Source organism: Drosophila serrata, unplaced genomic scaffold (genome assembly GCF_035046125.1).
Source record: "Drosophila serrata isolate PLE 108 unplaced genomic scaffold, ASM3504612v1 contig_23, whole genome shotgun sequence".
In the NCBI taxonomy this organism is placed as follows: Eukaryota; Metazoa; Arthropoda; class Insecta; order Diptera; family Drosophilidae; genus Drosophila; species Drosophila serrata.
The window spans coordinates 585,777-609,204 of NW_028256921.1; the positions used below are offsets into that span (position 1 = coordinate 585,777).

At 42.6% G+C, this 23,428-nt stretch overlaps 7 protein-coding genes across 9 annotated transcripts; 3 read left to right on the plus strand and 4 right to left on the minus strand.

Moving 5' to 3' along the window:
• The first annotated feature begins 35 nt into the window (after nt 1–35).
• On the plus strand, nt 36–8,882 carry aspr (asperous). Its single transcript, XM_020952537.2, has 6 exons — nt 36–248; nt 2,740–2,923; nt 3,200–3,432; nt 3,488–3,569; nt 7,782–8,395; nt 8,479–8,882. The coding sequence occupies exons 1-6, from the start codon at nt 246–248 to the stop codon at nt 8,686–8,688; spliced, it is 1,326 nt and encodes a 441-aa protein (XP_020808196.1). The 5' UTR covers nt 36–245; the 3' UTR covers nt 8,689–8,882.
• A 1,149-nt stretch (nt 8,883–10,031) lies between these two features.
• Rab35 (RAS oncogene family member Rab35) lies at nt 10,032–12,512 on the minus strand. Its single transcript, XM_020952532.2, has 4 exons — nt 11,750–12,512; nt 11,602–11,668; nt 10,898–11,197; nt 10,032–10,835 (listed from the first exon to the last, which is right to left on the minus strand). The coding sequence occupies exons 2-4, from the start codon at nt 11,651–11,653 to the stop codon at nt 10,588–10,590; spliced, it is 600 nt and encodes a 199-aa protein (XP_020808191.1). The 5' UTR covers nt 11,654–11,668; nt 11,750–12,512; the 3' UTR covers nt 10,032–10,587.
• Nucleotides 12,513–13,806: 1,294 nt separating this feature from the next.
• Nucleotides 13,807–16,321, minus strand: Phf7 (PHD finger protein 7). Its single transcript, XM_020952569.2, has 3 exons — nt 15,921–16,321; nt 15,350–15,843; nt 13,807–15,287 (listed from the first exon to the last, which is right to left on the minus strand). Exons 1-3 carry the CDS (start codon nt 16,020–16,022, stop codon nt 14,453–14,455), a joined length of 1,431 nt encoding a protein of 476 aa, XP_020808228.2. The 5' UTR covers nt 16,023–16,321; the 3' UTR covers nt 13,807–14,452.
• LOC110184162 (delta(3,5)-Delta(2,4)-dienoyl-CoA isomerase, mitochondrial) lies at nt 16,193–17,737 on the plus strand. Of its 2 annotated transcripts, none has more exons than XM_020952570.2 (4): nt 16,193–16,481; nt 16,649–16,820; nt 16,882–17,506; nt 17,571–17,737. In XM_020952570.2, exons 1-4 carry the CDS (start codon nt 16,430–16,432, stop codon nt 17,667–17,669), a joined length of 948 nt encoding a protein of 315 aa, XP_020808229.1. In that variant the 5' UTR covers nt 16,193–16,429; the 3' UTR covers nt 17,670–17,737. The 2 variants fall into 2 exon arrangements, with proteins under 2 accessions (XP_020808229.1, XP_086685934.1); XM_086829808.1 differs by having other exon boundaries at nt 16,318–16,481; nt 16,646–16,820.
• LOC110184160 (xaa-Pro aminopeptidase 3) lies at nt 17,676–19,847 on the minus strand. Its single transcript, XM_020952568.2, has 3 exons — nt 19,708–19,847; nt 19,121–19,650; nt 17,676–19,062 (listed from the first exon to the last, which is right to left on the minus strand). Exons 2-3 carry the CDS (start codon nt 19,490–19,492, stop codon nt 17,803–17,805), a joined length of 1,632 nt encoding a protein of 543 aa, XP_020808227.2. The 5' UTR covers nt 19,493–19,650; nt 19,708–19,847; the 3' UTR covers nt 17,676–17,802.
• Nucleotides 19,848–20,023: 176 nt separating this feature from the next.
• LOC110184191 (TIP41-like protein) lies at nt 20,024–21,441 on the plus strand. Of its 2 annotated transcripts, XR_002319670.2 has the most exons (5): nt 20,024–20,176; nt 20,237–20,577; nt 20,645–20,864; nt 20,927–21,266; nt 21,319–21,441. XR_002319670.2 is itself a non-coding variant. In XM_020952617.2 (4 exons), the coding sequence occupies exons 1-4, from the start codon at nt 20,165–20,167 to the stop codon at nt 21,173–21,175; spliced, it is 822 nt and encodes a 273-aa protein (XP_020808276.1). In that variant the 5' UTR covers nt 20,024–20,164; the 3' UTR covers nt 21,176–21,441. The 2 variants fall into 2 exon arrangements, 1 of the variants encoding a protein (XP_020808276.1); XM_020952617.2 differs by having other exon boundaries at nt 20,927–21,441.
• On the minus strand, nt 21,164–23,419 carry AnxB10 (Annexin B10). Its single transcript, XM_020952616.2, has 4 exons — nt 22,946–23,419; nt 22,155–22,866; nt 21,921–22,102; nt 21,164–21,556 (listed from the first exon to the last, which is right to left on the minus strand). The coding sequence occupies exons 1-4, from the start codon at nt 22,955–22,957 to the stop codon at nt 21,500–21,502; spliced, it is 963 nt and encodes a 320-aa protein (XP_020808275.2). The 5' UTR covers nt 22,958–23,419; the 3' UTR covers nt 21,164–21,499.
• Between the last annotated feature and the right edge of the window lie 9 nt (nt 23,420–23,428).

Sequence of the window (23,428 nt, forward strand, 5' to 3'; positions counted from 1 at the left end):
AGGTGAGCAGCTGGAAGATGACGCTAACATCACTCAGCTGTTTCTCACCCGGCCAAGAGGCAAGTTAAGAGCCGCTTGGCTTATAAATAGCCGAGGCTCGCCTAGAAGTTGTCTCAGTTGAAATCGAACAATCTCGGTGCAGCGAACTTTAATTAATTTATTTTCATTTTGTTTTTAATTTTACGTTGACCATATACTACTGCCTGCAGTGCGTGTGTTTGTGTCCCAAGAACTTTAACCAGAAAATGGTGAGTTGCAGCCAAATCGAACTCCCCTTCGTTGTCTTATTTAAAAAAAAAAAATTTTTTCCATATTTTTTTATGTGTATTCTTTGTAATTTTATGTTTTTTGTTTGTTTGTTGACTGCTCAATGAAATTACGCACAAAGACAATACATTATAATAATAATAAAAAAAAGAGTGCAATCGGACAGTGATACGTGAATGGAATATTAAAGTAGTTGTCAGCACATTAAACCAAAGTAAACAAGGCTTAAACAATCAGAGGAGAGTTCGAGCTAATTGAGAACTTGGGTCTTTTGGCTTAATGTTTACTTCCGGCCAGTCGGACATGGTCAAAAATCGAAGGTTTCTATTAACATGAAACATGAAATGTATATCGAGAGGAACAATCTGATATATTGACAAAATGTCTTATCGATCAATGTTGAAATATTAGATAAATATATTGCAGTCATAAGATCATGGGTGCGATTTGAAGTCCATCAAATTATGAATTTTTGACAATTTTAATGATGGTACCCCTCCTTAAAATATAATCAAAATATAAATGACGTTTGGCATTTATTGACTTATTGTTCTTTATATACCACCAGGAAAATATTCAGGGTTATTCGGATAACTTTTCTTTGCTAATTTTACTAGCACAAACAAATCTGCATACTTATTTTTTTTTAAATAAAAAAACTAAATTTTTGGTAAAATTTTTGGCAATTTTAATGATGTAACCCCTTATAAAATTTTGAAAAAATATTTTTCAACTAAACATGGGGATGCTTTTCACGAATATATATGATTTATAGGGTGGGAAATGACTCCTTCACTGAGTTGCAAGCTTCTGACTTAACTTATAATACCCAGCAAGTGTATACAAATAATAAAATATATGTATATTCAATATATTAAATTTTCTATATATATACCCTTAATTATCATATCATACTCTTAATTATCTAAAAATCTGTATTGTGTGAATATTGTATAAGTAGAGATAGTATGTGTATCTCACAGTCTGTCCCACTCTGTGGCTTTCCTACTTGCTTAAAATAGAAACATTCTATGCTCATTAGTTATACACAAAACCCTTTCATATTTCTTTGCCATCAATCAAAAAACTCACAAAAGTAAACACAGATTTTGGCAGTGAGCATATAGAACCAAAAATCTTATTATTGTATTCATATTCCCACATAAAGTCTGCAGACCCACGATCGGTTTTTGTCTTTAAAATTGTTTTTGTTTTGCCTTTTGTCTTGATATTCTTAATTGTCGAAGATCAATCACTCCAAGAAGCTTACAGCTTGGCAAACAAATAACAAAAGCATTATTAATTGCTTTAAATAATAAAAATAATATTCGCAAGACAAACAAAAATGGAGGTAAATCTCTAAGAGACCACTCCAGGAACAGGTGTTGGTGTTATTTATAAACCCCCCAAAAGTGGGAAAGACTCATCTGCATAATATTAATTTTAACTACTGCTCTAGAAGTATTATTAAAAATGTATAAAAATTACCATTTAAATTCAACAAGTATTATATTTAAATTACCATTTAGAACTAGAGATATTAGCCCTTTGTAAAAGGCTAACCGTTGACTACCCGTTCCCAAACTAAATATATATACAAATATAGGAATCCAATTTCCCATAACAATTTCCTCCCTCGATGGATCCGGCTCGAACCTTATATGCCGAATGATCGACAACTAAATGAATTCGGATCTGGACTTGCCATATACCAGATCAGAGTAATTTAATAAGGCAGTTCATTTGCATAATCATATTGTATTCCGATTTGATTCATTTATTTATTAAGCCGAATTGAACTTCCAAAGAAGCGGACAACAAGTTTATCTCTACTGTGTGTCATCGTTGTCACCTTGAACGCGAAACCATATCATCATCGATTGTTATCTCATCATTGAGAGGCATCGGTCAAAGCTAAATAAGGTGTCAAGTTGCTCCCTATAAAAACACAACAAACTAATGTTTGCCCGAGGAGTGAGTTATCCATCAATTGTTACTCGGGGTTTTTCAGATTACTTTTTATTATTTTGTCGGAACTAGGGGCTTTGTTTTAATACCATTTAGTTAATGTTATTTATTTTAAGTTATAGATAGGCAAAGCTATCTAGAGAAATCTCTCACTAATCTGATTATCTCCCTCCTTTATGTTTTAACTACAAACTAATATATAATTAGGTTGTTTTCAAACAAATGTATTTATTTAAATACTTTAAGATCAAAGATCAATATTGTTCTTCTTTTGAATTGATCATAAATCTAAAACAAACTCTATAAATCATGGTTATTCTGTTTTTAGTGGCTTCAATATATATTTAAAATAAATATTAAAGATAAACAGCAATTCTAGGAAATTCTTTAGATGCTGTTTTAGATTTATTTAACAAATATATATTCAATGAGTATTTCCCTTATTAAGTATTACTTTTTATGGCTTTAACAATTATAAATACTAATAATTTCCCTTTCTTACAGCAACATCGGCATCAACTCCTGTGCCTGGCCCTTGTGGCAGTGGCCTTTGCGTCCCTGCCCCAACTGGTTGCAGGTAAAAAGATCGAGAAGCGTTGTCTCAACTGCTCGTACCGCACGTATTATACGTACGGTGATGGGCGTTCCCTGCAGCGGGTTGTCTATAGGGATCCGGTCTACACACGTGGTATTTATTCCCCGACTTTTGCCTCATCCAACTTTCGTACTCACCTGGCCAAGCAGCCGAGCAGCACCTGCACCTGATGTATATAAAGAGAGCACAGCGCCCACACAGAAAACCCCTACTGATCCCACCAAACAAACACACACACTGACCTCTTCCTCCTCCTCCGAACAACCATAGAGCCGTAGTGCTAACCCCTAACCCTGAGATAAACTAGTAGAGTAGCTCACACTCACCGCCGCACCTGACCATCACCACCTCTTTACCCTCTGTTCACAGCCCAGTCTTATGGATGCAGCGGTAGTCCGTGTGGAGTGAATGCCGTCTGCCAAGAGGCCGCCGGCGGACGACCGGTCTGCTCCTGCCCGCCCGGCTTTAGTGGCAATCCGCTGACGCACTGCAACCGCGGTGAGTGCCTGGACAATGTCGACTGTCGTGGTGACCTCCAGTGCAAGGACAATCGTTGTGTTAATCCCTGCGTTGGCGCCTGCGGCATTGGCTCCAACTGTGACGTAAGTGGAACAGCATCTCCGTCATCCAGTCCTTCTCTACAATTTCCCATTGCAGGCCCGCAATCACGTGGCTGTGTGCAGTTGCCCCGCGGGCTACAATGGAGACCCGTATCATGCCTGCCATCTCAACGATCCAGGTGAGTGCCGAGGATTCGGATTGGGATGAAAAAAAGTGCATGCCCCCAAACTCAGCCGTAGGAATCGGTAGGGATTCACGGAATGATTTTGTATTTCATATTTTAAGTGAACTATTTGGAGGTTTAAAAAGAATCTATGACCAGAACTTAATACTGAAATACTGATATTTAGGAGAATAAAGAAGGGCGAGTTCAAATGAAGTGGAAATTATTATTTTAAAAATTACCTGAAAAAAACATTTTTGAGAATTAGTATATTAGGTACTAGATATAATTTATGCAAATTTTTTGGTGAAAATTTCATTTTTTAAATATCATAAGCCAAAAATTCATTAATTTCAATTCGGAAAGCTGTCCTGTGCCATTATTTATTAGGTTAATAAATCTGCATACTCTATTACAAATTTTAAAATAACTTTATAGAGTATAAATAAAGCGAAGATTTTATAAGTATAAATAATATATATATGTATATAAAAGGGTCTCACAACAAAATCCACAAAGATGCCTTGAGAACCTGAATATTTTTGTAGGTCAGTTAAAATCAAGACAAACTGGTTTACTTGGACGCTCTTGCCCAGGGCGAAGGTTGTTCCGGACAGGAAATTATTATGATGCTTATATGGGAATAAAACGTTTTTATTTTAAATTTTTTCTTAAACTAATTGGGTTTTTGCAAATAGATTAATTGTTTAAAATATCCATGAATCTATAACATTGGCGGAAAAAACTACACCCCTGCTGTCAACACTCATTCTGTAATCTATTTGTAAACAACATAAAAAACAATCAATTGTGAGTGAGTGGGAATTCTCAGATTCCGGATTCTGACAGTACGTTGGTTAATAATTAGTAGTCATTGTTTGATATATTTATTTTTAGTGCAACCCACTGCAAATGCCGCCTTTTGAGTTAGTTTGACGTCTCGAGTCTAAATGGTCTTGACCAAATTGGGGGCCAAAGAAGCCAGTGGGCTTGGCTTGCATAAAATTTCGCGCTCTATGATAATAACAATAATAATAATAATAACAATCCATAACACACACATATACAGAGACACACCCAGAGAGCCCGCCCAACGGCCTTTGTAATTTTATGGTAATTAGCCAAGCATTTCGTTTCATAATTGTCAAGATCAAGGACGCTGGCTAGTGGGCGATTCACAAGGCCCCCCCAAGGCCAACTACATACAGACTGCGGAGTACTCTGAATGGACAACGGGTGGAAAAGCAGCCCCAGGGTGTCAAGTCAACATCCGATTATGGTTATAAACAGTACCAACACAGGGCTGAAGAAGGTGGGAAGGGAGCAGTTCGTATACAGGTAGCCGGAAGCTAGGGCAAGAGTTGGTCAACCACAAAAGAGGGGCATTGGGATGCGGACTGCTGGTTAGGATCTACTGGAAAACATAAACAGGAACGAAAGTCACACTATATGTTCAAGGTATTCAGTATTTTATAGAATTATCTGTGTAGAAGAATCAGAATTAATTATGTATAGTAGTTAAAAATAAATAAATTAATATAATGAATTATTAAGGTATCTAAAGATTGAAATTCGGTCACTAGGAATTAATACAATATAAATTATATATATTTATGTTAAAAAACAATAAAGTAATGCATGCTTTAATTTCCTTCACCGTTAGGCATTTGTATGGCAGCTTATGATATAGTAGTCCGATTTTCAAACAATTTTACACAAAATTCTAGATTAACATATGTATAATAGGTATATTTTAAATTTGATGAAAATCTGTTGAAAGTTATACATTTTTTTTCTAAATATTTTCCGATTGTTCCTTTATATATATATATATATATATGTACATATATAGACCACCGATTCGTCATGCTTAGACTAATATACTAGTCAAATTATATAGAAAAATAACTTCATAGTTTCATTCAAATAGCTTGCTCTTTGTTCCAAAACAAATCTCGCACATCTGTGCATATGATTCTCAACTGGTTCTAACATCCCCGGAACGAAGTGCCTGCTACCGGCCAGGTCTCAGAAATGTGTTGTGTTACAAAAGTTGCAAGTCATAGTTTATTAGTGTTCAAAGTTTGTAACTGATCATACATACATACCTACTAATCATAGTTACTTACTGACCATAGTTTCTTAGTGGTCATAGATACTTATTGTTCAGAGTTGCCTACTGCTCATAGAAACATATTGTTCAGAGTTACTTACTGGTCATTGATACTTACGGGTCATAGATACATATTGTTCAGAGTTACCTACTGTTCATAGATACATCTTATTCAGAGTAACTTACTGCTCATAGATACATACTGCTCATATATACTTACTGAGCATAGTTACTTACTGGTCATAGATACTTACTATTCATAGTTACTTACTGGTCATAGATACTTCTTATTCAGAGTTACTTACTGCTCATAGATACATACTGCTCATAGATACTTACTGTTCAGATTTACTTACTGATCATAGATACTTACTGCTTATAGTTGATTACTGATCATAGTGTTTACTGATCATATTTATTTACGGATCAAAGTTATATGATCATAGTTACTCTGTTGAGAGATACTTGCTGACTTACTGTTGGTGCTGATCAAGAATATAAAATACCTTATACGCTCGGAGATGACTCCTTCACTGCGTTGCAACATTCTGATAATACCCTAAAAGAGTCACTTACCCATTACAGTTTTGGTTTAATTTCCCAACCCCATCTTCACCCCCATTCCCACTCCATTTGGGCTTTGATAGGGAGGTACTGTCAACATCCGATGTCGCTGTCCTAGAATCTACCGACTGCCGCCTGCTGCCCTATGTGATGATTTATGCCGGTTCATGTGATTTATGTGACGGTCAAAGGTTGTACTCGCGCAGTAGTCACAGGAAACGAGAATATAATATTCAAGGGCAGTCAACGGGGCCAATAATTGGGGTCCAAGGAATAGAAAATCAAATTCAAATAGGTCAGGCCTCATTTATGCGCATATTTTTCTCGATTTTACTTATAATTTTTTCCTTTACGTTCATGCCAATTGTTGTTGTTCTTTGACTTCGACTTTTCCACTGATGATGATGATGATGGAGTGTGCTGTGCGGTGGGCAGTGGCAGGACGAAAAATCATTTGCCGTTGTTTTTCGTTCCAATGGCAAAAGTTTAACCATTATCTGACCTTTTTCCTTGCATTCCTTCTTTATTTTTTGGCATAATTTTGTTAGGAATGTAAAGTTTCCTGCACTGAAAAGAAGTTTGAAATTTGAACTAAGCACAAACAAGGTTCGGACTCATTAATAAAAAGATGCATAACGTTGGCGTTATATGGTATGGCGTAACACATATTTTCATATTAGTTTTTGATAATCATAAGTTGTGGTGATCCTGGCAGCTTCAGGAGCTAAGCTCATTTTCAGGTTCATTTTGGCTAATCAACTCCTACTTTCCTTCCCATCCCAAATTTGATATCTTGCTATTTTAATCATTCCTTAAAATATATCCATTTCTTAACCGAGTTTAAAAACCTGTTAAATGTCTTAAAATTCCTATAAGAAAAATTAAGTTTGCAACGAAAAATATATCCTTGTGTCGCGAATATTTAACCAACTCGCCCTTTTCTTTACCGTAGAACTTTGTAATGGAAGTGCTTTTCCAATTTTTCGAATTTTCTTTGAATTTTACTTGGCCACAAGAGCTGCTCCATTGGGATTACATCTGCCAGATACTTCCGTTCTCGAGAAATACGAGTACAAGGGGAGACTTCGGACTTGGCAGGGAAAAAAGAAACACCACCCACCCATATACTCCCTGTAGACTGTTCGTGTACAATTTATGTTTCCAAGTCAGTTGCTAATTGGAAATGCAAATAAATATTGTATTGCAGTGGGAAATGAGTGCCAAGCCGGGGACAAAAATTAAAGCAGCACAACCAGAGGATGCAAATGAAATCAAGGAAAATAAATATCGAATGGCCGTTAATGTGAAGGAATCTGTAAGGATGTGGTCAAGGACAGGAGGAATCACAAATGAGCTTAAACACCAAGGAATTCCATTTATTAATGGAGCCCTTTGGTGTAAAGATTGACCATTAAAAGGCTTTAAAAGGGTTAAAACTCTGGTCAGATGATGGCTGAGTATGGGTTTTACTTGGGAGACACACTTTTAACTCTCTAATTATATTTTGGAATATGATACTAACTGAATCTTTAATCCTTTCTTTAACACAGAGGAACAGTGCCATCCTAGTCCCTGTGGCGTCAACACCAAGTGCGAGATCATCAACGGTGTGCCCACCTGCTCCTGCGTTCATGGCTACCTGGGCAATCCGCTCAGCGGTTGCCGACATGAGTGCGAGTACGATGGCGATTGCAGCAGCCGGGATATGTGCAGTAACTTTAAGTGTGTGCCCGCGTGCGGTCAGTGTGGTACTGGTGCCACTTGCCGCAATGTGGCTAACCATCGGGCTGTTTGTGAGTGCCCCAAGGGATATATTGGCAGCCCGTACACCGAGTGTCGGCCAGAATGTTATGGCGACTCAGATTGCCCGGCAGGACGTCCCGCCTGCTTCTACGGCATTTGCAAGAATACCTGTGAAGGTGCCTGCGGTGTTGGTGCCGACTGTAATCTGCGTGGTTTGACGCCCGTTTGCAGCTGTCCCCGTGACATGACCGGTGATCCCTTCGTTCGCTGCCGACCCTTTACCAAGGAGGACCTATGCGATCCCAATCCATGCGGCACCAATGCCATCTGTGTGCCTGGCCACGATAACACTGGACGGGAGCGACCCGTATGCAACTGCCTGCCCGGACATACCGGCAACCCATTGAGTCACTGCAGTCGGGTGAGTTTCTATTAGAAATAGAGAAATTATTTAACATATTTAGAATGTATATCCACTAACCAGTTGTTTATCTTTTTCCGCAGGGTGAGTGCCTGAGCAACAACGAATGTCCCGACCATCGGGCCTGCATCAACTACCAGTGCATCGATCCCTGCATCGGCAAGTGTGCCACGGGTGCCAGCTGTGAGCCCAAGGCCCATCTGGCTGTCTGCCGCTGTCCAGCCGGGCAATCGGGCGACGCCCTTGTCTCCTGCCGCCAGACGCGCACCTTCCCGGTGGCCAAGTACCACTGAGCTGGAGCAGAGTGGAGGAGCCGCTGCTGCCGCACTGCCTGCCAGTCCCAGTCATTTCCCTTCAACGTTTGACTCTTCCCCTCTTTTTATGTTTCTCTCTTTCTCTTACTAGTCGTTGATTAACCTCGATATTCTGCTCAAAAAAACTTTGAAAAAAATATATATAATACTATTTTAAATAATATAATACGAAATATGCAGTTTTAATCTCCTCCACAACAAGGGGAGGTTTGTAAAGGCAAAATTTTATAAGCAGTATTTGCTATAATCTAAGAAAATTGTAAATCCATCATTGAAATTAAATATTTTTATTTCAATCGATAAATAAATACATACGTATGTATATATGCATATATATTTACATACATGTATAAATATATAGTTTTTAATCTGGTTGGTATACTGCTTGTGTGTAGTTATTTTCCCATGTCTCTTGGAGCGAAATAAGTAATTATTTTTGGTGTTTCAACTTGTTACAGACATTCTGTTATAGCTTTACATCTCTTAAATGGTTTTTATTAATTGGATATACTCAAAATAATGAATGAGCTTACTGTGCGCATATACATTTTATACATTGGCTGTTTAAAATTGTTATTTAATAACAACAAAAAGTTTTTGTTCTGAAAAGACGCCACTAATTAAATTTTGGGATCAATATCAATTTGTATTAATTGATTTAGCAAAACATTTATCGTTTCCAGTCTTATTTTTTTTGGGAAATACAATTATTTCGTTTCAACAGCTCAATATTATAAACTTGCTAGTTAAATTTAGGAAAAACCATAGGATAAAGGAATGACAATAATATTAAGTAACTCACTCAACAGAAAGACAGTGCAGGGAGAGAGCTCTTAGTTCCTACATTTTATGGAGCTCTTGCAAAATACCCTATAATACCAACATCAGTAACGCCATAACATATGAAATCACATTTAAGGCTGACACAACTTAAATGTGTGGTCATTATATATCTTGTTATTATAAGGTTTTAGGTTCTCTGTGCTGTCCATCTCAAATCCGTCCAACTGTCCAATAACACTGTAACTTGGCTTTTTCTGTACATAGGAAGTCCAATTATAACACGAAATGAACCAAGTGCAATTGTAAACAATAAATAATATTTGTATCAAAATTAAGATTTTATCCATTTCGAATTTAACAAGGCTATGTGATCCTATCAGAAATTAAAGACCACTCCGAGTATGTGGTATGAATAGCCCTTTTGTCACATTCTTTGTATGTCTGTATTGGTATATATATTGGTTATGTTCATAACTCTTGATTTCGAGGAGAAATCCCTGCCGTTCTCTTTTGCTCTTTCTCTCTAATTGTAAATACAATTTTCCGTTTTGAAATATAAATATATTCTTGTATATAAATATGCGATTTGTTTCGATTTTTGTTTATGTATATATTAATAGGTATATAAATTGCTAAATACATTTAATTGCGCTTTACACTTTTACACTTTTCTTTACGGCTATTCTGGCATTATCCCGAATAAAAACAAAACAAACAAAAAAAATTGTTGTCTCTAGTGGGGTGAATGGTGTTGGTGTATCTGTTGTTGTATGGTGTCGCTGAAGTTGTTGTTATTGTTAGTTTTCTGGTTATTTTGTTGCTGGCGCAGTTGTTATGTTGTAGTTATGGTTGGTGTTAACTATGTCTAGATGTGAATGTTGCCGTGGCTGTGTGTGGTATGTGTATATGGGTGTGTGTGGCATATAATATGCCAATAACCCACATCAGATCTTACAAATTACGAGAACTGCCGCCCCCCCAAAGATTCCCAGACTTTATCCAGGTCCTGGTTCTAGTTCCGCTTTCCATACCCGTCCCACCGTTGCTGCCGCCGTCGGTCCAGTTGCAAAGCCATTTCCCATCCCGAAGCCGCTTTCATCTACAGCACTTCCGGCGATGGTTGTTCGTGGTGCTCAAGTTGACTATGTCCTTTTGCTGTTCGTTCGGTGAGGTTCTAAGCTTGTGGTGAAGTACCTGCCGTGTTATCGACAGAAACATGTTGTCTACATTGATATTGTCTTTGGCGGATGTCTCGTATAGCTCGATGTCCATTTGCTTCGCGAACCGCTGTGCGTCCTCGAAGATAACCACTTTCCTATCCGGATCATCGTTCTTGTTGCCAACTGTAAAGAGGTAAAAAGATTAATCGATTAATAGATCCTAACTAGCTTCCCAATAAGCTCACCTAATACTTTATTGACCACATCGCAGTTGTTCTGTATCTCCTCCAGCCAGCGGCGCACATTCGCAAAGGATTCGCCATTCGTTACATCGTAGACGACAATAACGCCATGGGTGCCACGATAATAGGTGCTGGTGATCGTCCGGAAGCGCTCCTGTCCAGCCGTATCCCAAATCTGAAGCTTCACGCGTAACCCATCAATGTCCACGGTCCTGATCTTGAAGTCAACGCCAATGGTGGTTATGTAACTGCCCGAGAATGTGTCGTCTGAGAATCGGATGAGCAGCGATGATTTGCCAACGCCTGCAGGGGAATAGATTGAATGGCAATAGATTGATTATATAGGATTAAATTACTCTATGTTGCTGTGGGAGTTCGGGTTACCGCCGCAGCTGGCTGGCTGGCCGGCCACCCGATGCAATACAAAGCCCATATCCTGGCAATGCGTCACCATTAGTCATTGAGATGTGCAGCCAGCCAAGGGAGCAGCTACAGCTTAACCGGAATCGCCTGGTTTTCAGCTGATTCACTGCATCGGGTCAGGTGGTGCAGTGCAGCGGCCACAGAATCGGGGACACCACACTCTGAGGTGTATATATTTATGCTCATGGGGCTGCGGATGCTATTTTTAAGCATCTGCTGAGAATTATGGGCCAGCCAAAGCCTGGGAAACTGAATGAAATGGAAGCCAACGTCAGTCAACTCACCGCTGTCGCCAATTATAAGCAGCTTAAACAGATGATCGAAGCCGCGTGCCATTTTTCCGAGTTGCGACTGTTGTTAACAATGTAAAAAAAAAAAAATGTTGCCACAAAATGTGTGTGTTTTTTTTGCTGTTTCTGCTCCCACACTCACACCCACCAAGCACACGCAGACACCTTGCCTCTCGCTTTCGCTGTATTGCCTGCTCGCTTGCACTCGTGTAGCCGGCTGTGGCTTTGAGATAAACTGTTGTTCTTTCTGGCTGCTGCTTCTGTGTTGTTGCTGTTGCTACTGCTGCTGCTGCGTGATAAGCTGGCTATTGTTATTGGTGTTGTTTTTGCCTGAGGCCTGGCTGTGTGTTAATTTATGTAATTGTTGTTGCTGCCGCCGTCGCTTTGTTATTTAATTTCCTTTGATTAAAATATATTCTCTTCCTTTTTTTTGGCCGTGCTGCTGTTGCGTTGCGTTTCTTTTGTTTCACTTTTTCTTTGCCGTTTTTATCAGCAAGTTTTCGGTTCGTGGGCGTCAAGCATGCTCTGGGCAACAATGCTGTCGACGAGGGATCACGGATGCAAGTCCAGCCAGAGATTACGGATCACGGATTACGACAGTGGAGCCGGTTGGGGGCAGCAGCGATTTTGATTTTGCCAAGTTCGCCTCCCTTGCAATTTTCTGTCACGCACACTCACACACAGAGACGCTGGGCCAGACTGATTGTTGAACGTATCTTGTTGGAGCGGCTTTGTGGCTTGCCGGAGCACTGAAATTGTAATTGTAGAGTGTGCTTGGTGGTCTGGAAGGTACGGAACGGATCTTGGGCATCTGGTGTTTGCGTCTAGCTCCTTAATTCATATTCTGGATAAACTATTACTAACGCACAAATACACGTAAAACAATAAAACCTTTTGTTCAGTGTGACCAAGCGGGTGGGCAGCGGTAATACCGTATAATCGCCACGTTGTCACGAGATCTATCGATATTCGGGTCACGGGCTAGTCATGTTGCCAAAAATACAGGGTACTTCGGCACTGAAATAAGAAAGAAATCTAACTTTGGCTAGCCGAAGTTGGTTTACCCTTGCAATGTGCAATTGAATCATTAAAACCCCGATTTATTTTGTTCAAATTAATAGAGCAATTTTACAGGAGTAATTCAATACAAAAAAGAATATAATAATTTAATTTTGTTTAATTTTACCGAATTATTATAAAATCATATGAAATAAATATAGGGCAAGGTAAAAAATTCTATACAATATAACTATATATAAATATTTATTAAAAAATAACGAAAAATTTCATCAAAATTACAGATATTTTCACATTTAAATTTTTTTTATATGTATCGATTATTCCTATGGCAGCTATATAATATATTCTGCCGATTTGCAAATATTTAAAACCAAAATTCTAGAATAATAAAAAGTGGCTATAGATGAAAATATTTAAAAATACAGCGAAATGATATGATGTTTTAATTAATTTTCCGATAACTTCTATGGCAGGTGTATTATATATTCATCCGATTTTCATAAAATTAAAACTAAAATTGTAAAATAATAAATATTAGCTATATCCCAAAGTATAAATAAATATACTCAGAAACAGAAAAGTAATATTACTTTTTTTTTATAAATTTTCTGATTATTACCATGGCAGCTTTATGATATAGTCGACCGATTTACATAAAATTAAAACCGAAATTATAAAATAATATAAAATAGCCATATACTAAATTAAATAAAAATGTATTGGAAATTGCCAAAGTTATAATATTTTTTATATTAAATTTTATAATCATCCCAATGGCAGCTACGGACAGGCGGGCAAACAGACAGACGGACATGGGTATATCGACTCGGCTGCTGATACTGATCAAGATATACTTTATATAGTCAAAAATGACTCCATTACTTCGTTGCAAATTTCGTACTGAAATTATAATACATTGCAAGGGTATAGAAACATTAACCGGTTGTTTCTATGGAAACTATAGGATATAGTGATCTGATCTGAACAATTTTAGTTCAGTATCTTCCTATGACAACGAAATTAAAATCGTTAAAGTTTCAAGTTGTTATCTTAAAAACTGAGCAAGTTATTAATTTTTAGGTAAAATAATTTTGGAATAATATTTTAATTACATCTTGTAAAGAAAAATCCTTTTAACCACATATTCTATATAAGATATAGATTATGGAAAAAATAAAATTTAGTTTGTAAAATATATATATTGTCTCAAATAATAATACCATATTTATTTCATGTTTACGATTTTCATCGTTAATACATTATGAATTGTTCTTGAAATTGTCGTACTAATTCCAATCGTTATTCTTAACATAAGTTTTTAACAGAAATTCGGATAGTAAGGTTTTTTTTTATTTGCTGCCGAAAGGAATGTTCATATATGTATATAACAAAATAATACAAAGCTAAAAGAGCTAGCTTTAAGTCTATAAGCCTTCAATTATCTCTCTCTTTGTTCCTCTGTTGTATTTACAAAAAACGCATAATTTAATATAGTAATTTTAAATAATAAATAAAGAATTATGGAGCTCAAGTCCGAAAATAAAGCAAAGAATAGGATTCGCACTGCGATCCATATAAAGGGGTTTCACACCGCTGTAGAAGCCAATTCACGAGCGTTCTTTTGAAAAAAATTGAAGGAAGGAACTTATTTAATAACTAAATGAATGCAGCTTATATTATACTTTGCTTCGAATTGCAAATTACTTCGGAAATCATCTGAATTGGAAAATGGTTCAACTGGTAGAACATTTTGGGCAGTGGAAAAACTCTTTTGAGATCTTGAAACCAAAAATTCCTTCAGTGGTGTAAATATCTAAGGAATATATTATTTCTTGTTTGCCAAATAGGTTGGCAAACGGGTCCGGGTTCTGTTGGCCACACACGACACATCCATGTTGAAACGCTCGGGGGTAGAATATCTTGAATCACGAGAACTAGGCATTGTACGGCGGCGTGTCGATTCAGTGACAAATACGTTGGAGCGAGCAGCCGTGGCTCGCGGGGAAATGGGTTGCAATAAACGTCTGCTTCGCGGGGCAGCAATAGGGGATCTCGACGATCCTCGACGTTTCTTCGCCTTTTCCATTCCATTTTCATTTTGATGTGGGACCGTGGCAGGCATTGTACGTCTGGAGCACCGGGTTACGGGTCTGTCGGATGGAGCTTGGGCAGAGGAACTGGAGGTTTCCGGTTCAGGTTTAGCTGCCAGCTTGCGGCTTTGGTTCAGCATCTCGCAAACTTTGTCGAAATCGTCTTCGTCATCATCTTCGCTTTCGGAAGAGATGCGCATGGAGGCCACCAGCTTAGAGTGTCGGAGGTTGCGTGTGCCGTTGAGTCCACTTGTGGTGGGGGCCCGATGCCGGTGCGTCTGCCGCTCAATGAAGGTCTCAAATACATCGGCTTCTGTATCACTTTCAGCAGATCCTGACGCGACGCTGGGTTTGACAACAATGCAATCGTTACAGCGATACGTTGATGCCGTCTCTGAGGTGCAAAGGGTGTGCATCGGATTGGAGCCGCACATAATACAGTAGAGCAGATCGTTGTCCCCATTACCTCTGTTGTTTGTAGGCCGTATGGGGCACATGAGCGACGTGCAGTGCTGAGCCCGCTGCAACTGATCAGCAAAGGCATTGGGCTCTAATTCCCATGAGGCGTCACTGGAGAAGAAATATTTAGTTAGTTAAGGAAAGAACTGGATCACCTGAGTGCCTGAACCCACCAATTTGGTATCGAGATCCCGAAGAGTGCCACATCGCCAAACTTCTCCTCGTTCTTGCATAGCGGACAGTTGAAAAAGTAGCCCGCCGAGTTGGCGTACATCTGAAGGCAATAGCGATGGTACCAGCCGTTCCGACAGCACGGTGACTGCAGTGCCCTTGCCACACTAAATTTGCCCTTGGCCACCAGCGCATCAAAGCAGATCATGCACTGTTCCTTGGGCCCCGGCCGAAAGCGGTACTTGGGTACGTGTTGGTGGCAATATGAGTTGAAGCTGCCGGTAAACTGGCTAACCGCATAGTTTTCGAAGCCGCACTTGGTGTGGAAGCTGCGCCGGCAGCTACTGCGGCAGCAGCCAATGTTGGCGCCTAAGCGCTGGCAGTAGAAGCACCTGAGAACGCGGCAGCGCCTCGTCTCCATCATGATATCCTTCTTGAGGAAGTGCAAGATGCCGTTGCGATCGTCTCCATTCTGAACAAGATTCGAGCTCAAGTACTATTCGCGGGAAGGGGCATATTATAGAACATTATTGTATACACATAAATTTGTATAAATTTGTGGGCAGAACTTACCAAGCAGTTGCTGTGCACCACCACCTGGTCTTCCTTGTGAAATTTGCCGAAGATCGACTCGTCATCTTCCTTGCTGCAGCACAGCACACACGGTTGCTCCATGTCGGTTCAAACGACGCTATAAACAAAACAAATTCGCAAAATGTTCGAGACCACCTTGGATGCCGCCGCTCGACCGAGCGTCTTCCCGCGCTTAAATCGATGTATTGATAATAGATACAAAATTTCGATTTCTTTCGTTCTGCAAAGTAGCTAGAAATGGCTACAAATCTATGACTATAAAAGGGGTCAAAACACTTGACACTTTTTTCTTAGTTCCTTGATCAAGTAAAAAAGGTTAAGAAAGTTAATTATGTTGGAAATATATAAATAAATGAATGTCTAGACTGATTTAAGTGAAATCGTCAGCAAGGTGGCAACACTGCCACTTATCGATAAAAACAAAAAAACAAAACAAACTTCGCGGCCGCAACAAGTTGATTTAATTTAAAACTAATTTACACACAGATATGTCTCTCTCTCGGCTGAGCTCGCTGATGAAACTTGCTCCCAGCACGGCCGGTATGTAGTGAAGGGTCAACATCAAACTGTAGCCCGCTCTACCGATAGGACAAACCGCCCGCCCTCTGGTCCAAGATCTGGCGCAGTTCAAAGTCCGACTATATGCTGTTGAACCTTTGGCTTTCGTGAAATTATTCGGATCAGTAACTTTTTTTTTCCGCCAGCAGTTCGTGCAGCCACCGTGCAGATGCAACCCCAGCGGAACATGACAGCCCACGCGGAGCCAGGACACTCTGGCCAGTTCAAGACGCTGGCCGTCAGCTCACCCAAGCCGTTCGTCTTCCATGTCGAGCTTCACAGGCCCACCAAGTTTAATGCCATCAACAAGCAAATGTGGCTGTATGTGTTTCCGCCGTATCCCCAGCCTGGTTGTACTCCCTAACCACTATGTTTTTCCCAGAGAGATCAAGGACTGCTTTGAGGGGCTGGCCATCAATCCAGATTGTCGGGCAATCGTGGTATCCGCCGCCGGCAAGCACTTTACCGCCGGTATCGATCTCAACGACATGATGGGTGTGGGCATGCAACTGGCTGAAGTCGATGATGTTGGTCGCAAAGGCGTCATCTTGGAGCGCATGATCCAGCTGTACCAGGACTCAATGAGCAGCCTGGAGCGCTGCCCCAAGCCCGTCATCACAGCCGTGCACAAGGCATGTATCGGTGCAGGCGTAGACCTGATTACTGCCTCGGACATTCGCTACTGCACCGAGGACGCCTTTTTCCAGGTCACCGAGGTAGAAATCGGCATGGCCGCCGATGTGGGCACGTTGCAGCGACTGCCCAAGGCGGTGGGTAGCCAATCGCTGGCCCGCGAGCTCTGCTACACCGGCCGCCGCTTTGAGGCAGCCGAGGCGCACGCCTCTGGCCTGGTTAGCCGTGTCTTCCCCGATAAGGAATCCCTGTTGAGCGGGGCCGTTGCTCTCGCTGAGACCATTGCCAGCAAGAGCCCGATTGCCGTGCGAACGACCAAGGAGAATATGGTATATTCGCTAGAGCACACCAATCAAGAGGGATTGGATCACATTGTATGTCATTCTGAGTTGCCAGAGGATGTGATATCTGTTCTAACAAACTTTTCTTCCACTTCAGCGCCTGCTTAACAAACTGAACCTGCAGTCGGAGGACTTTGCCCAGGCTGTGGCTGCCCAGTTGACCAAGGACGAGAAGCCCGTATTCGCCAAGCTGTGATCTGGCTTCCAGAAATAAACTCATTCAATGTATTTGCTATTAATAAACAAGCCAACTTTAAGACAGGATCCGCAGATGCTTGCAGAGGATGAATGCGCATGACTAGGAATTTTATAATGAACAAAGGAACACCTCACAACAAATTTGAGGCAGCAGGCTCCGTTTGGTCACGCTTGCACAGCTCCTCCAGGGCGCGCGGATCCTTGACGCAGACGTCGGTGAGAACCTCTACTTGGCCACGGTCGTTTATCAACAGATCGTCCTCGATGCGGATGCCGATACCGCGAAACTCTGGCGGCACATCGCCGCAATCCTGTCCAATGTAAATTCCCGGCTCCACAGTGAACACCATGCCGGCCACAATGCGCGTGTTGCGCGGTACATGCGGCGTGTCGTGCACGTCCATTCCCAGGTAGTGAGAGACGTGGTGTGGACAGAAACGGTAGCCCTGGCCAGCCAGCTCCTTGTAGTCGCTCACCGATTTGGACACCAGACCGATCTCCTGCAGGTACTTGCCCAACTTGTAGCATGTGGTTTCGAACAGTTGGTCCAGGGTCTCGCCGCCGGGCTTCATCACCGTGCCAATAATATCGGCCTGCAGCTGGTGCAGCATTTCGTAAAGCGTACGCTGTGGATCTGTGAACTCTCCACTGGCTGGCCATGTACGCGTTATGTCGCTGGTGTAGCCGCCATACTCGCAGCCGGCATCCATTAGAACCAGATCCTGTGGCTGCAGCAGTTGGCTGTTACTTACGTAGTGGATTACGGTGGCATTGCGCCCGGCGGCCACCACAGGCGGATAGGCCAGGTAGCTGGCATCGCGCATGCGACACTTGAAGTCAATGGCAGCAAACAGGTGGTGCTCCGATTGTCCAGGCCGTGATTCAGCCATCACCTCGTTGAAGGATCGAGCTGCTATGTCGCAGGTGCGCCGCATAAGCCTCATCTCTGCGGGCGACTTGAGCAGCCGCATGGCCTCCAGGAAGGTATAGGCGGGCAAGAGTGGGCGCTGCTCTGTGCTGCTCACTCGCAGCATGTTCTCCACTAAAAGTGGTAGGTCGGAGCTCTTGTGGTCGAACCAGAGATGTGGCTTGAGGTCAGCGGCCCTCTTGGCCAGCACATTTTCCAGCTGGTCCAGCGGATGGGCTTCCGTCACACCGAAGAGCGGCACGGCTAGTTCGGGGCCGGTACGCGGACCGTCCCAAAGCTCGGCATGCGGATCCTTGGGGCGCATGAAAAGCTCAGAGTGCACGTTTTGGGTCTCATCGATGACTAGCAACAGCACGGCATCCGGCTCCAGGCAGCCTGTCAGATAGTAAAAGTCCGAGTTTTGTCGGAAGACATAGGGGATCTTTCCACTCATGTACTTCTTAGAGGCGGCGCCCAAAACGAACTGTAGGTAGCAAAGATTGACGTTAGAACCTTGCTGGATATGCACGTTAGGTACGTACCATGTGACAACTGCTACTGTGGCCGTTGAACTCGCCGCCGAAGCTGCGGGCGTAGGCGCGGATGTTTTGCATCAATTGCTCCCGCCTATCCTTCATCTCGTCCAGCTCCACGCCTGGCACTAGTTCGTCCGGCCGGATTAGATGCGGATGTGAGATGCTGGTTGGCTGGCCCAGGCTGCCCGTCTGCTGGCGCAGGATATTCGCCACGCTGCGCACCTCTGCAGCACTCACGGTGGGCTTGCCGGTGGAGCTGCTTCCGGAGCTCGTGGCATTCGTCCTGCACAGGCGCGGACGCAGGTACGCTGATATCCCGGTGGAGCGGCGAAGCATGCTCGCAGAGGCAAGGCGCTCCAAGCGCCTTAGGGAATTCATCGAGGTTCCGTATCCTTGGCTTGCCGCTCAAGATCGGTAAATTTTTCACACAAGGGAACCAAGGAACTGATAAAAACAATAACAACGACACGGAATAAACACAAGTGCTAATGGGGCTGCCAGACTGCTGGGGGATACTAGAAGAATCGGACTTGCACCTGTTATATGTGTTAAAATTGTCAGTAAATAAACTGAATAAAGATTTAGGAACTTACCTAAATAAAGTAGGACTAAACTATTTTTGAATATGACGTGATTCAAACTGAGACATAATAGTTATTTGGATAAATTGGATTTGATTTAAAAGCGCGCATTATCAATACGTTGAAAATGCGATAAGCATTCGATAACAAAGTTACCACATATTCAAAAAATTATTTTGAATATTCGATGATTTTCTAAATATTAGTTTTCCAGAATTTTGGCAAATTATATACTGTTTTGATAAAAAGAAAACTATTTTAAAACATTTTCCGTTCTACCCTTTTGCCAATTTCCAAAGCTCTAAATTTTCCCATATCGATTGCCTAAAGCTTTTGATATATCGATACAATTGTGACTCGTCCGGTCCCACCTCTACTGCAGATGATAAGTGCAAACATTTTAAGTAGGTTGACATTTTAAAAGACGCTTTACGCTTAAAATTTTGTGCAGGAACAGGCCGCCGAAAACATGACTGACGATGTAAGTAATTATCGGTCCGCGGATCCTCATAAGCCATACATTACACTTCCGTTTCCGCAGTGCCCGACCGTTGTGGCCCGGTTGCCGGTAAGCAGCGAGCAGATAACGTTCCACGACTGGGACATCAGCTACGAGAAGTCGCACATCCTGAAGAGTATCTGCAAGCTGGGCATTGGGCAGAGCTGCTCCAAGGAGGACGCCAACCGCTGTGATCTCTGCCATTATCAGCACTCACTGGAGCTACCCCACCTGCCCGACATGGTGTTTTACAAGAACAAGTTGGTGCTGAAGCACAAGGACGGCGCCCTGATCGAGTTTAAGCCAATGGACTCACTGACCATGGTCGCCAACGGGAAGCAGCCACTGGAAGTGGCCTGCGCCCAAGAGTGGCGCGAAACACGGTGCGTTTATGTCATAAGCTTAATTTGTTCTAGATGTTTAAATAATGGATTTCCCTTTTGCCAACAGCCCAGAGCAGACCATGGAGGAGAAATTCAAGCCCTTTGACTGGACATTTACTACTACTTATCAGGGCACCATGAACGAAAAAGTGCGAACCGAGAGCACAGACCAGAATATTAACAAGTCCAAGCTGATGCAGCGCGAGAACATCATCTTCTACCACGATCTCACCCTATTTGAAGATGAGCTGCATGATCACGGTATATCGGTAATGAGTGTGCGCATCGTAAGTAGAGTCCCTAGTATGCAGGCCACACCCAGAGATTAAACTATTCCTTTTTCTGGCAGCGCGTTATGCCCTCTGGTTTCTTCATACTTCTGCGCCACTTCCTACGCGTGGACGGCGTGCTCATCCGGATGCACGACACCCGGTTTCACCACGAGATTGAAAACGACTTTATCTTAAAGGAGTACATTCACAGGGAGGCGCCCTGGGCCGAGGTCCTGGCTTATACTGTCTATTGGACAAACCCAGATGAGATGCAGAACTACCTGCCTGTGAAATCCAAGGAATTGCACAAGCTATACTTTAAATAGTTCCATATATTATCAGGACCAGTTGCCAAGCTCCGGTTCTCAGGCCCAAGGCTGTTTTCCAAATTGTATTCCCAAGACGAAGATGAAGAACGTAAGCGATTCAACTTTATATTCGTCTTGATCTCTTCATCTTCGTCTTCCAGCGCATTCACAAAATCCCACAGCATAGTTTTTTGCCATTAACCAAGAACTCTTGCTAAGTGCGGTTGTTTATTGCCACCACTGTGCGCATGCGCAGACATTAAAAGCGATTCTCCTACAAGGCACACTACGATTAACAGCTATGAATACGATTATAATAAGGTGTCGGACCAGCTGCCACGCTTAGGCGGTTCCAAGTAGTGCAGTCAGGGCCCGCTTGTAGTCGCCGGAGGTCTCGGCCTGCAAAAAAAAAAAAACGAAAGAACGTGTTTAGTTGCGTTGAGAGATGGTCTAATTGAATGCCCTATTTACACTACATTACAGCTACTTAAATTTGGAACAACAACTTAGATGTTAGTGAGTGACCTGGTTTTAAGTTGGCCAAAAGAAGACCCAGGAATTTGAAAGAAATAGAAATAGTGTAAACAGGCCAAACAGGAGTTTGGGAATTTGCAACCGTTTCACCAACAATGCCGTGACCAATACTTACATCCTAGGACAACACAAACACCGGGACAAATACGGAATAATAGGGTAAAGAGGAATTGAAAGCGATACATTAGCCAAGTGCAAATTATTCTCGATTCTCGCGAGATCTACTTACCACCACGGCGCTGTGCAGCGTACGGTTATATATGCGCTCAAACTCCTGCTTGATGGTCTCCAGGTCGATCTCCGAGCGACTGACAATGATCCGAATGAGAGTGGCGTCATCGGTGCCAGCTCCATTCATGGCCTTGTACAGACGGTTGGCGAAGAAGGCCGCCGGCGACTGGACGCACTCCACTAAAGGCAAACTATGTAGATAACTTAGAGATAACAAAATTATGTAACTTACCTATAGCCATCATGGCCTCGTGCAGCTCGTCGGACATCTCATGCTTGATTGCCTGCTCGATGGTCTGGCCGGACAGCTCCTTGTACTCCTCAAAGACGAGTCGCAGCTGGGGGAAGCTGGCATGCGACATGATCCGGTTAAAGACCTCCTCGTCTGTGCCCAGCTTGGCTTCGCCGGCAGCGTAGAGCTGAGCGGCTTGTTCCTTGGCCTCGTTGGCATCCGTGGGCGTGTTTAACCCATCGCGTACACCAGTTACGATCAGCGTGAGGAGGCGGCGGAAGAAGCCGGAAGTCTCGCTGCACATCTGCTCGGCAAGTGGGCGCTGGTACCGCTCCTCGTAGGCAGCCACAATCTGGGCCATCTCCTCGTTACTCTTGGTGCACAGGATCTCGACGAGTGTGGCCTCCTCGGTGCCCATGCCGGCCATGGCGGCATGCAGCTGTTTGCACAGATATTCCACTGGTGGCGTCATCAGGCCAACGATCACATCCTCGAACTTGCCGCCCAGTTCGCTCTTAAGGTCCTCCACCATGTCGCGCTCGAACTCGGCATCGTACACGGCACGGATCATCTGGCGCTGCTGGTTGCTCCTGCCAGCGAGCACATCGATGATCTCCTGCTCGTCGGTTCCAAATCCTTTCATTGCTGCCCGCAGCGTTTGTGCGTCGGTGGCGGCATCAAAGGGGGTGGCGTTCGTCACCGTGGGCACGGGCTGGCGGATGACGATGACGCATCGCGGTGGCAAATCAATAAGTGCACTGCTCTGTCTTTCCTATGGTGCAATAACTCACCTTGTAGTCCATAGCTTGGCTGGAGAATAAGTATCGGGGTACTTCTATTTGATGGAGGTTTCTATTTGGGGTCACTAAAATTCGCAAAAATCAGCGTTTATCCAGAGTTCCCTAGGTTTCTAGTTCACAACACGCGTCTTGTCGTCTCCGCTCGCTCTCGGGGAATGGTACGAATACCGATGATGAGAGGTAGTGACGGTGTCGGTGACGGTGCAGTGGGTTCGGGTTTGGTCTCTCTGCTCTGCTCCTCTCCACATCGTCTCACGTTCTCCGGAGGCACCGGTTCTAGAAGCTTTTTGCGAGCGCGACTTTCGCCCGAAGCTTTTAATTCAGCTTCTAATGCACTTGGCTTGGCATTCCACACTCACTGAATCACTCCGGGCACTGGCTTGGAATTTATTAATTAAAGCCAAGCCACTTACGGAGATCGGATGATATACAATGTTAACGACACTCATAAGATGACTGACGACTGGTCGTCAT